The sequence below is a fragment of the Puntigrus tetrazona genome, chromosome 15, assembly GCF_018831695.1.
Source record: "Puntigrus tetrazona isolate hp1 chromosome 15, ASM1883169v1, whole genome shotgun sequence".
Taxonomy (NCBI): Eukaryota; Metazoa; Chordata; class Actinopteri; order Cypriniformes; family Cyprinidae; genus Puntigrus; species Puntigrus tetrazona.
Genome location: NC_056713.1, coordinates 6315001 through 6328232, shown reverse-complemented (window position 1 = coordinate 6328232; position 13232 = coordinate 6315001). Strand labels below are relative to the sequence as shown.

The 13232-nt window shown below is 38.3% G+C and overlaps 2 protein-coding genes across 3 annotated transcripts; both read right to left on the bottom strand.

Annotated features, from left to right (window-relative positions):
• Positions 1-74: 74 nt before the first annotated feature.
• On the bottom strand, positions 75-5957 carry LOC122358465 (P2Y purinoceptor 14-like). 2 transcript variants are annotated; one of them, XM_043258269.1, is made up of 4 exons: positions 5797-5957; positions 4685-4769; positions 1797-2230; positions 75-1019 (listed from the first exon to the last, which is right to left on the bottom strand). In XM_043258269.1, the coding sequence occupies exons 3-4, from the start codon at positions 2228-2230 to the stop codon at positions 323-325; spliced, it is 1131 nt and encodes a 376-aa protein (XP_043114204.1). In that variant the 5' UTR covers positions 4685-4769; positions 5797-5957; the 3' UTR covers positions 75-322. The 2 variants fall into 2 exon arrangements, with proteins under 2 accessions (XP_043114204.1, XP_043114205.1); XM_043258270.1 differs by lacking the exon at positions 4685-4769.
• Positions 5958-9343: 3386 nt separating this feature from the next.
• On the bottom strand, positions 9344-12502 carry LOC122358539 (P2Y purinoceptor 14-like). Its single transcript, XM_043258380.1, has 3 exons — positions 12402-12502; positions 11154-11551; positions 9344-10680 (listed from the first exon to the last, which is right to left on the bottom strand). Exons 1-3 carry the CDS (start codon positions 12411-12413, stop codon positions 10074-10076), a joined length of 1017 nt encoding a protein of 338 aa, XP_043114315.1. The 5' UTR covers positions 12414-12502; the 3' UTR covers positions 9344-10073.
• Positions 12503-13232: the final 730 nt, after the last annotated feature.

The following is a 13232-nucleotide window of genomic DNA, read 5'->3' as shown; positions in this document are numbered from 1 at the left end:
GCTAAAAAGCATTTTAGATTTTAAATTTCACTTTTTATTATTATTGTTTTTTTTCAGTCATTAAATAAGTAAACAGTAATATTAAGAGGTATATAAAATATACAGTACATTTATACAAATATACAAAATACACATTTTTACGTTAATGGTTCCTGTTATGCAAAGCTGATTTTTCTGCATGGTTACTCCAGTTTTCAGTTTCACATGATCTGCGATTGCTTATACATGTACATCTAAAACAGCATCCATAATCATTTTAATGGGATTTAACAGGCTTTCATCTGCGTTGCATAGTTTGTCATCCTACTAGAGGATTTCTGTGTTAAATGACACTTTCTCGTCGTAACGTGGTTATCTTAGTTTCAATGTAGCTCAACATGTTGCTCATTCGTCTTTGCTGGATTCTATCGTCGCTGTCTCTCATCGAATCCGACATCCTCCTGAGGCCCAGCTGGGATCTGAAGGCCTTGCAGAAGATAAAGTATATAAGTGGATCCAGACAAGCGTTGAGCACCGATAGCAGGACAGTGAGCTCCTTCAGGACGTAGAAGGCCTGTGCCGTGCAGAGTTTCGTCTGAGGTTTGATGAACGCGTAAGGCAGCCTAACCAAATGGTAAGGCACAAAGCACACGCAAAAAACCGCCACGAGCACCAACATGTTACGTTTCGATTTCTTGAATTTATGGCTTCTGGATGCGCTCTGGGTGGACAACTGAGCTTGTTTGATCTTTCGCAAAGTCCCCCAATACAAAGCAATCAGAGACACCAGCACGAACGTGAAGAGCACCATAGACACGCTGTGAGTGATTTTGTAGACCAGACTGAGCTGGGGACTGTGTAAGGCCTCGCAGCCGCTTTTCTCAGGCTTGTGAACGTGACCCCAAGAGGTCAGGAGAAAGAGGATCAAGTAGACAGATGACATGGCTAACAGGGAAAGCCAGGTTCCTATAGAAATGTGTTGAGCGGTACGAACCGTCTGCAGAGCATGAGTCTCCAAAGGCCGGACGATTTTCAGGTACCTGAGGTTAGAGTGACACATTAGTATCCTGCCATGATACGTTAATAAAAAAGTGCCCCCGTTAGGCAAATTTGAAGACTCCTAATATGATTTTGGGAGTCTCCTACAATAGGTTTAAAAAAAAAATACACTGGTTTCTTTTCAATTCAGTGTTTTCTTTTTTCCTGGGAAAAAGCGTAATAACCGCTGATGTCATGCCGCATGCCGCCATATTGCTATTCCCCAAACGTTCTGCAGAATTAATATTAATCATACAGATTAAAGGGATCATATGATGTTGCTATAAAGAACATTATTTTGTGCATTCGGGGTAATGCATTGTGTTCAAGGTGCAAAAAAAACATTATTATTTTTTTATACATACTGTACATTATTGTTTCTCCTCTAAGCCCCGCCTTCCAGAAATGGGTCGTTTTTACAAAGCTTATCAATCTAAAAAAGCAAGGTGTGCTCTGATTAGCTAGCTATCAAGGGCATTGTGGTTGGCCAAATACCCCAAGCATCTGGTGGAAACGTTACACCTCCTTACCATAAAGTGATGCTGCGCTAAGACACAAAAACAACCAAACACATTACAGGCATCTGTTACATTAAGCCGGGACATAATTACGATTTAATGTGTTTAATGAACCACATATATGACTAATTTTTTAATTATGTGGCAAGAAGCCGTACGATAAGTAGGTTTCATGTTGGTGTCCTGGTTTTCAAGCTTTATTATGCCATAACAACCAAAAAAGCAGGTGAACTTATGTAGCTGCTCGCATGAGTTGCATACCTGTTTGCGGCGATGAAATCCATGAAGAGGATGCTCGCGTACATGTTCAGATAAAATGCTGACGCTCCAAAGCTGCAGTAAATATTGCGCGTTAAATCTGAACTGTTGGCATAGTTAGCAATGCGCAAAGGCAAACAAAGGCAAAGGAAGAAGTCAGATGCGGCCAGGTTCTTCATGTAGACCGTGACGCTGGACTGGACACGCTGACTGGAACAGAAATACACCCGCATCGTGACGCAGTTGAGCACCAGACTGACGAGAAACACTAGCGAGTATGCAAAGATGAAAACAGGGTGAGAGGGGATCTTTGAAAATCCACAGGAAGCATTGGTTTCTGCGAGAGTCGCGTTCGTTCCTGTCACGTCCTCCAGGGCAGCGGTGAAGCCGGTCAGAGGCGCTGACGTCCGAAGAATTCGAGAAACCGCCGACTCCATCTATTAATGAGCAAGAGAGACAGGCTAGTTAAAGTCGCCATGTGTCGTGTAGGTTGATTTCATTCATCCTCAAAGCCCAAAAAGTCAAATATGCTGTACCTCCCTCGAACTCCACCAAGTCTAAAACACTTAACTGCAATATTTTGAGATTTGTGCTCGAATATAAAGCAATGTTCTGTGTGTGTTCTCATTAAAAGAGAGAACGGATTCTGAAATCGCATACAGTACTTACTTTAAATAACTTATTTAAATATGTTTTATAAAGTGGTTTATGAATATGCATAGAAATGGAGCCGTTGTCATTTGGCCTGCCGGTTGCTTTACAGTCACTCATAAATCCTCTCCCATGGCCTCATGGGATAGTAAAGGCTCCATTGGATGTACACTTCAGGGCTTAATCTTCTGAAAGCATTAAAACATAATCCTAATTTGTTCTTAAAACCATTGTCATCAACGGAGCTATCGATTTGCGATGCTTTTATATTGTTCATTCGTCTAGGCCCAAAACTGCTTGCTAGAAACCTGCATTAAATTGCGTTTAATGAACCATTTATGATTCATTTTTAAATTATGTGGCAAGAAGCTTGAAGTTTCATGTCGGTGTCCTGATAGGGTTTTCAAGCTTTATTACGCGATAACAACCAAAAAACACACATCTCTTGTATAACAGTAATATAGGAAGTATATGACTTCAAATGCAGCTATTCCGTCTAGGTTCTCGTTGTGCAAAAACCTTCTTGCGGCATTACTTTATGGTTACAAAAAATAAAGCAATTCTCAGAAAGCTAGAATGGTTCTCAAAAATAATCAAAAGGCAATGCTGTGGTGTGTTCTTCAGAGATGAACAGAACATTGCAGAATTAAAGTGAGGTGCACTGGACTCTTTCATCTTGATTCTTTCTCTTGATCACCGTGCAACAGAACAGTTAAAGACTGTCACTTGTCATGCAGAGCCAACTATTTTTAAAATAATCACATGCGATAGATGCATCCTGTGCAAGCGAGTCTAACTTAGCACAGATGCGATCAGCGAAAGCGTGTTCTAAAAACAAAACGGCGCTCGCCACCGTCTTTGCTCACATGTTGCATTTCAATACAGAAAAACACATCTATTTTTCGGACCAAATGCGACACCTTTAACTTGCTGTGATTTCTCTTAGCGTATATGAACATGCAAAATTCTCACAGAAAGCAACAGAATGCCACAGCGCACATCCTCATTCTGGGCAATAAACCGCAGGAAAGATATTCCCTTTTCAGTCAGGGGCGATTAGGCACCGTTCGCCTGCCTATGAGGGCATAATCAGCAAAACACTTCAAATAATCAGAGCGGCGAAGCCAAAAACATGTACAAAGCGGTTTTTCGTGATGAAACGACTAAACGATACCGCAGGTTTATATCATTATATCGTAACATGTTGTTGCAAAATAAGACTTCTGTCGTTCTGTTGCAGTGCTGAGAGCTGCATAACGTGACATTTAGCAAGTTCAACGACTGATAAAAAGCGTCTCTTTAATAAAGGTCAGGTCTGTTCACAGGGGCCACTTTAAGGTGCTTTTTTCTGCACCACAAGTGTTACTGATTTCACGCCGTCACTGCGTCGACTCCGACACTAACATTTTTATATATAATGACAAGCATTCAAAGAACATCGTTCGTTAGCAACTTTATGTGTGAATCTACGTATATGAAAGAGACAAAGAATCTATCGCTCCATTTATTGGTCATTTAGAAAATAATAATGTAAGAAGTCATTTTTTGAGGACTTTTCTCGCTCTCTCTTAGCGTTTGCGATCTGGAATATGCCAAAAGATCCTATTTACAGCACGTTTTCGCAGAACTGAGCGACGTAGCCAATCGCGGACACAGCTGTTGATTTCTTGAACACCTGTGATTGGCCGCTGCGTTCACTCACCCCTAAAAGCGGGGATTTTTCCCACCTGCTTGCGAATCCCCTCGCAACAGGATTTAAATATCACTGATTACAAAAAGGAACGATGTGAGATCGTGATGAACTCAAGTAAGTGCCCCCTTCGGTGATTAGAAAGTAAAAGCCATCTGCATATTTGCTGCGCTAAATATAATGTAGAATTTGAATGGAAGTTTTGTTTTTCCCGCGGCAAACAGGAATTCTTTTTTTTGAAATATTATTTCTCAAAACATATGTGCAAGCAATGCAGACTAATGGATTAATAGATAAATATTAAAAATGTAATTGTCAGAAATATCTTTAAAATGCGGGTATTTATATATATATATATATATATATACACACACACATATTACATTAGTTTAAAGACATCTAAAAAATTCATAAATTGTTATTTAATTTAGGAGATAAACAAGATGCACATAACAAATGAAAAACTGACCTAACAATGGTTATAGTTGAACCTTAATAGCTATTAACAAGCAAACCAAAAAAAAAAAACAGCTGATCATATTTAACTTACTTGAAATCCTCACTTGTAGACAAGCTGTCCGCTGAGCTTTGATCTAGAGTTGGTCTTTTTCATTCACTTCCTTCATAAGTTCCTTCTGTAACATCATGCAAAGAGGAAATTCGGTTTTGTATGCATCTCTCTCTCTCTCTCTCTCTCTCTCTCTCTCTCTCTCTCTCTCTCTCTCTCTCTCTCTCTCTCTCTCTCTCTCTCTCTCTCTCTCTCTCTCTCTCTCTCTCTCTCTCTCTCTCTCTCTCTGTGTGTGTGTGTGTGTGTGAGAAATTCAAAGAATAAGAAAAAACATGCAAACACAGGTGGTCGAGGGGTGAGGTGGGAGAGTGATTTTGTGGTGGCAAGATACACACCGATGTTATAGAATGCACGCAGAGTTGCAGGAATACACTGCGAACTGTAATATTATTTTTAGGTTTTTTTTTTTGTCATTTGCAAGTCAAAACTGTTTGGTTCCCATTTTGTTTTGTTTTCTTAAACATGAAGCAAAATTCAGTCAAAACATACTTTAAAAGCATTTTAAAAAGCAAAACAGGGGATTGCTTTTTGAGAAAATCGTGGTTTATGTCATGCTGTTACGAGTTTCATTTCCAGAGTCAATCAATGATCTACTTTCTGAGTCATCAGTCAAGTCGGTGCGTGTTCTCAGCATGCAAATACCTCGCTGTAGCCGTGGCTCATCCTGAATAAATAGCTAGTGTCGATATCTCAGTCTAACAAAGAACCTTTCACTGAATGTAAGGTTCAATAAAATGGTAAAAACCCGCAAAGTTCCTGTCACGTCCAAGCTGTTTGCAATCTGTCTCAACCTTCTGAGATCAGTATCAGTGAAGCGGCAAGGTTATAACTGCTGATGTGGTTTTGCAGATTTGCTTCCATCTAGTGGAGTCTGCATGAGACGACGTTCAACTGCAGTTACTACTAGTCAAATTAAGCTAGGATTAACGTACCTCCTTTAAAATGGTGATTTTAAGGCGTGCCAACCTCAAGGTCAATTTTATCATCCCGCTATTTCAACTGTATGCAAAATTTTCACCGTGAATTGAACGTGAAGTGAAAATGAAAACCAGCGTAGGCTGCTTTCATCGCAAACCAAGAGATTTATGCATTACCTCTCTGAAGGGTCAACCGTGAATCCTAGCCGGCAGGCATCAGTACGAACATTGAGACCACCGGTGCAACAAATAAGCGTCAGCTGTACGTAAATAAAAGCTTTTTCTGCGTCTGATACTCTCAGAGATAGTACTTCTTTTATATTTCCGTGTAGTATGAATGGAAACTGGATGCACTACATTCCTCTTGTTGTTATCACGTGACCTACCTATGACTTCAGTGCCATTCACTGGATTCTTTTGAGTAGGGGTGGATGATATTCAACATTTTGTTATCGATCCGATACCAGACACAGGGCTAGTGTCACATAGGTTTCATAATTGCTGGTGAAAAGTCGAAGGGCATACAAAATGTGACTCTTAATCCTCCTCTGTGTTCAGTATCGCAGAGAGAGTAACCACTTGTGCTGGAGAGAACTTTGGGTTTGTAGCCATGCCTTGGGTTCAGGACGACCCTGAAGTCATTAGGCCCAGATTCCAGGCAATTAAGGGCCTACAGAAAGTGCCTGTAAATCGCTATATGCTTTACAGATGCTAGCGCTAGAAGCAGAGTACTTTCATCCACTTAAGATCCAATGGGTTATATTTCCCATAGGTTTATTGCATTACAAGTCTCGTATTTTGCCATTTTACTTATATTACTTTACTTAAAGTAGACAAATGCCACTTATGAGGAAAAATAACAACGCCAAAATACTATACTTTAATGTGGCATACGTATCAGCATATCACTGTTTTCGCTTCAGTTTAGTCAATCATTTTTCCGATTACAATATTAGACATTGTTTTCATTTTAAATGAGGTAATAGTGTTTTTCCATGCCATCTGATGAATCTACTCAGTTTGTGCAAATAATTAATGACTAACTAATGGGACTTTAAATGTTATATTTCAATATTTTGTTATTATGTATACGTTAATAAAAACACTTTAATTAAACAGAAAAGCAAGCACAGGTGCATGATTTTGAACGGCTGCCAATAACTTCTAATTCCAGGTTCAGTTGCAGGATCCCTCTGTGCTTCTTAAATTATTATGTTTAGATAAATGATATGTTGTGTAGTTAGATTTCTCTGTGTCCTATGTGGCTGCTTGTCAAGCATGAAATATAGATATATATAAAATTGCATACAGTAATGTATCCAAAATCTTACAAACATCCGAGGAAGCTAAAGCTAAAGCTAAAGCTAATGCTAATGCACGCTCTGCAGGACATGGAGGCATCAGAGCAATCACTTCTTCTTTTTTTCAGTGGAAACAAAATAGCCCACGTCACTTTATTCTCAAAACATTTCGACTTTTATTCTCGTAATTTCGACTTTATTCTCGAAATATTCTGACTTTAATCTTTTCATTTTCTTATTTATTTTTTTTAAAGGTGGCACTAAAACTCCGTCCTAATATCTTCCGTACACACAATAATATATCGTAATTGCTGTTTTAAGGATGTGGGGCTTGACAATATGAGAATATCGCAAAAAATCTAACAGAATCCAACTACGCTGCGCACGCATACATTAAATGATGAAGGTGCGCGTGCACATCAAAGTATTCTTTCTGCGTGATATTCAGTTTTTTAAGATGCAAGGTATGTATATTTTAAAGAATCTATAATCACACGAAGAGTTAATTTTTTTGTCTTTCACAAAACAACGTTATAACGAATGTGATATAAATTTTATACAGTTTAATAATTAAGATGGTAATATTAAGGAACTTGCGTTTTAGACTAAATATTGTCTGTTTTCGCTCTATTTTGCCAACGAACATAATTACAGTCTGCGTCTCAGACCGTTTTGAGTGTTTTGTTCCCGAATGAATCACAAATGAATCATTAAATGATTCGGTTCCATCGCAATGACTCACTCATTAACCCTTTAAGACCTGCACCATTTCTTACAGATTTTTTATGCATACCATTTCCTACTTTTGAGAGATCAGGAATGCACAAATTCATAATTTCCTTGTTAAGGGTAAATGGCTGGACACTTTACAGAGAAGACCTTCAATTTTAACACAGGGTGGAACAATTTACGATTATTATTGTATTTGTTTATAATCCAGCTATGTATGGAGCTAGCAGCTAATGCACTGGGGGCGTGTTCATTTATATAATAAATGTTATGATGCAGGTGGTAATTGAACCCTGGTCTATGGGTGTGTTAAACGTCGGCGCTTACTACTACAACACTGGAGCAGGTGAATCCTACTCAAGGTGAACAAAAAATAAATTCCAAGAACCAGGCTACAGTCTTAGAGTCATCTTACAAGAACTGCCACTGAGGAACTCAAAAAACACTTCTTAGTCGTAAGATCTGAATGTAATCCCAACAGGAAAGTTCCCCTTAAAAATAAAAGGGAAAAGTGGCAAAAAAAAAAAAAAAAAAAAAACCCAAAAGCTCTGACCACAAATGACTGGCAGCAACATACTTAAACAGAAAAGTAAGGACTGAATCAGGACTGAACTAGAACAAAAGGCAATCAGTCATTTAAATAAAGTTGGCCATTAGGAGTGATTGAGAACAGGTGTGCTACAAGTCTCTAACAATAAGGTGATCTGAGGCATCCGGTGGTGAACCAGGGAATTTCAGGCAGAACATTACAAAAAAAAAAAGAAATAAATATATATATAAGATCAGATAATCTGTCATTTAGGCCCATTCATTATGTATGTATATTCACAGCCTACTTACTGCTGGAGCATCCCTCCTCCACTCTTAATTTATTTCTCATCCCATGTTTGGTAATAGGGCGAGTTCTACGGGTTCGGGCTATATTCTAACATCGGAGCCCTCCCCCGGAACAGCACGCCAAAAAATATGCTTAATATTTGCTCAATCAGTTAATATGCAATGGTGAACTTGTGAATGAAAATACTTTAAGCAACAGATCTTCTAAACATGCTGACTTTAGTCTCGATTGTCCTGAGCATCCCATCATCCACAGGCTACATAGAGAGGATATTCTCCATAAAGAAAAACAAGTGGTATTACTCAAGAAAAAAATATCGGGCTCTGAGAAACAGAGAAAGAAGTTAAAAGACTATAGATTATTAATGTCAAAATGGCTGCTGACCTCTGCCATTTAGATCGACAGCTCATTTGAACCAACCTTCAACCCTTACCTTCACAGAGAGGTTCTGCCAGCAGAAGACAAAAAGGTACCATAGCACTTTGTAGTTATATATGCAGTACTGTAGTTTAGGATCTTTGCTGCCATAACGTGCAATGATATTACGCAGCACCTGAAGATATTATGCAGCACCTGACATTGCTGGGGACTATTTTCAGGTGCTGCATAATATCATTGCGCCTGTTGTAACCATGGTACTTCAGAAAAGTTCCTTGATTATTACAAAAAAATTGTCAGTCTTAGTAAACGTTGTAACTATAGAAGAGTCAAGCTTTAAATAGGATAAATATCAAAACTCTTAAGTCATTTTTGAAAGTGATTCTAATCAATTCGATGATCTGTGCTAAGCTACAGCTAAAAGCGCTACCGCCAAACCCACAGAATGGCGAAATAAATTCGGTAAAACGGTAAAACTCAACACAAAACAATTTGCCACTTTGCTCAATGAGTAAAGAAAATAAACAACAGCCTCTGCAGTGCTTCGCACGTTTTTTCCCTTTTCAGTCAAATTACAATTACACATATATTTAGGAAAAACAATACACATAACCAAGTATAAAATATTGAAAAATAATAATGAAAAAATATGATTTAAATGAAACCCTCCCTGGCTTCACCCACAATAAGTTCCTCAGTGAGGCTAAAATGTACATTAAATGCAGTTGTTTAGCTAGAATCTGGAAGTACTTGTATTGTGTGTTCAGTTGTTGTCTTTGCAGAAAGGAGTTTCCAAAGGTTGCTGATTGGCTGGAAGTTCAGTAGTCGTTGAAGTGACGTCTTGGGAAGCCAATAGTTGGGTGTTGGCCTGAAAATGCTGAGTTGTTAGCTGGTTGAAGCTTTGAGGTCGTCACAGACTCTAGAGACACGGCATTGTGGTAAAACTCGGAACACAAAACTCTTAAAAGAAAAGACTGAATAGGGACTCTCAAAATTTATGAAGATATGGAAGCAAGATGAGAACAAAGAATCCCCTAAAAGTATTTCAATAGTACTAGAGTTATAGGCATGCAAAGTCTGAGACTTACAAATTTAAGTTTGCAACTTACAAATTTATATTTTCTAAAAAGAATTTTTAACAACTTGTCCTCTAGCAATTGCACAATGATAGATAAGCACAAAGCACATTAACAAAAATGATTTAGTCCTCATTCACGTCGAGGTTGGTAACTCCTTGTACTTAAGTTGAAATGTGCTCTGAAGGTCTTGCAAAAGAAAAAGTAAATAAGTGGATCCAAGGAGACGTTTAGTGCTGCGAGGACGATGGTGAGCTCCTTCAGGATGTAGAACGGCTGGGTTGCTGTGCAGTCACGCAGCAGGGGCTTGACGAATATGTAAGGTAATTTCACCAGGTGATAGGGAACGAAGCACACGCAGAAAATGACCACCAGCACTAACATGTTGTGCTTGGACCTCTTGAATGTTTGGCTTCTGAAGCTGACCTGTGAAGAGGACTGAACTTCTCTGAGCTTTTGATGAGTCTTCCAGTATAGCAGAATCAGAGATACCAGGATGACGATGAAGACCACAAAGGTCAAACAGTGAATGATTTTGTAGGTCACACTGAGCTGGGAACTGAACCGGGATTCGCAGGTAAATGCATCAGGCTTTTGACCCAAGAAGTTCTGTAGAAAGAGTGTCAGGTAGACGGAAGCCATGGCTAACAAGGAGAGCCAAGTTGCTACAGAAATGTAGTAGGCGGTACGGACTGTCTGCAGAGCATGAGTCTCCACTGGATGGACAATTTTCAGATACCTGGAAAAAAAAAAGATATGCAATCATGTACACAAACTGTTAACATAGATGCTGTTGATGACCACACTGGCCGGTCACCAATTATTAAACTAATAATTAATGAAAACTAAAATAATTCCCCTAAAATTGGAAGTATTTTAGGTTATTGGTATTTAATAATCATGTACTTGTGCCCTGATACCCCCTAAAACAGTTCAACGGGAAGCAAACCCTTAGGCCGGTAAAAACCAAGTCAACAACAAAAACCAATGGACACAAAAGCAGACTCTGCGTAAGGCTCATGTCAACAGCATCAATGCTCGACAGCTGATGGCCAAGTAAAAATCTGCCATCTTTGCTCATATAATTGTCTATGTAAGCTTTTGCCTAATTATTTTGAACAAACTACCTGGGTTTTATGTATCTGGAAAAGAAAAATACACATTTTTTGTGCTTCTGAAAAGTTAAATCATTAACAAGCATTAGGTGTATACCTGTTTGCAGCAATAAAGTCCATGAAGAGAATGCTTGCATACATGTTTATATAAAATGCTGTTGCTCCAAAACTGCAGTAAATATTGCTCATTATCTCAGAATTATTGGCGTAGGCAGCAATGCGCAAAGGCAAACAAAGGCAAAGGAAGAAGTCAGCTGCAACAAGGTTCTTCATGTAGACGGTGACACTGGACTGAACATTATAATTCGAACAGAAATACACCCACATCGTGATACAGTTCAGCACCAGACTGACGAGAAACAGTAGTGAATATGCAAATATGAAAACCTCGTTAGCTGGAAGGTCACAAAGAGTTTGTGTTGTATTAGTTGTGTATGGTTTCATGATGAATTTGGTGAAAGTTGTGAAGTTGGTTTCAGGCACCGGAGACGCCATCTATATAAGCAAAAACAACAACAAAAATCATTTTTATTGATTTATTTTTTTAAACATTGGTCTCATTCATTTTAACTTTGAAACATTTTTTGGAGTTACGGTAACCCTTGTTCCCTTTCTGTTGTAGTATGACATTAGGGATCGTTCTCGGAAGCCCAGATACCCCTGACCTCTTTGAGAAAAGGCCAGTGAAATTAGCTGTGCATAATTTTTCTCTCTTAAAGATCTGTTCTCAGTAAGTGCTAAAATGGTCACGCTGCTGGGACTAATGCATATGAGACCACGTCTCACAGCGTGTGAACATCACACCATTGTGTCACCATACCTTGCCCCTCCTAGGATCGCCACCTTAACGTGGTGGAGGGGTTCGAGTGCCTGAATGCAACACAACATTCAATTTGGGACTTACATTAGTTGTCAGTTATAATCACCAATCACCAAATAATATAATGACCAGCACTTGCATATACACATTAAAATTCCCTGCGTAAAATTAATACTGCTGGGTCTGTAAGTGTCCAAGAAGCAAACAAGCAGACTCATCAAAGAAGAAAACACATTTATGTCACCGTTGTAGTCGTCGGTGTTTACTTTAGTTGACCTCTCAACCCTTGGCTTTTTTAATTGAACGTTTTGTTTGGCTTCCGTAATTCTAACTAAATTAAAACAGCCAAAGCAAAAAGTCAAGAGGTGGTGATGATTATGTTGTAACATAATCATTATTTTTATACCAACATACTGTTTAGACTACAGTAGATTATTCTGCTGTCTATTTTTGTTTACTCTATTATTAATAAGTGTAAATACTAACTAGCTGTATCAGTTCGTTGGTTTATAATGTTAAACTTACTTCATATTCCATTTGTGAGCCTTCGATCCAGCAGTTTGTCCAGCATTCAGTTACCGAAAGTGGAAGTTAAAAAAATAAAGGCAAATGCATCTGGATGTGTGAAGAAGAGCTATAGAAAGACATATGAATTTGAATATTTGCGGGCTTGATTTGCGTAACAAAATGCAAACATGTTCTCAGTTACTCAGTTATGTAATGACAGAGCATGCGCAAAGCTCACGTTGTCCTCTGCACAACTACACATCACATATTCTACATACGACCAGTTTAAAAAAATATATTTTTTTACATAATAAAATTTACATAATTTATTTGCTGTCTAAAAGTAAACATAAGTCACCATTATCACAGACATGGCTTAAGCCTATAGTCCTTTCAACTGAAAAAACACTTTTTTCTATGTCCTCGAATTTAGATTGAAATGCCAATTGGTTGTTTGTTTGTAATTATTATTACGACATTTGATTATTCTAGTTAACTCTTTACTCTATATTTACTTGTTAATTCATTCACGTCTCTCACATTGCAGAACTCCCATTGTTAATTAAACATTTACTCATATAAACAATGAAGCGGCGTTAATAAGATATTTAAGAGACTAATTGAGTGATGAGTGACCATTATTGAAGACGCCTGATGTTGACAAGCAGAATCACCCAAAAAAAAAAAGATCACAGTTTGCACTTCACCATTATTTTGGTCAGTGTTTCCTTCAGTTGGGCCCCTGATCCTTGACTTTTCAAAATTAAGAATCGTTTATTTGCCGTTATAACAGTCAGAAAAGCCAAGAACCCAAATCACCAGGTGATGAATATGGTTTGACATTTGAAT

Bases quoted from the DNA above. Each gene is read 5' to 3' on its own strand.
- LOC122358465 (XM_043258269.1), bottom strand. From the start codon at position 2,230: ATGGAGTCGGCGGTTTCTCGAATTCTTCGGACGTCAGCGCCTCTGACC. The intron at 1,020-1,796 runs GTATGCAACTCA...CTCTAACCTCAG, and splicing joins GATTTCATCGCCGCAAACAG to GTACCTGAAAATCGTCCGGC.
- LOC122358539 (XM_043258380.1), bottom strand. The intron at 10,681-11,153 runs GTATACACCTAA...TTTTTTTTCCAG, and splicing joins GACTTTATTGCTGCAAACAG to GTATCTGAAAATTGTCCATC.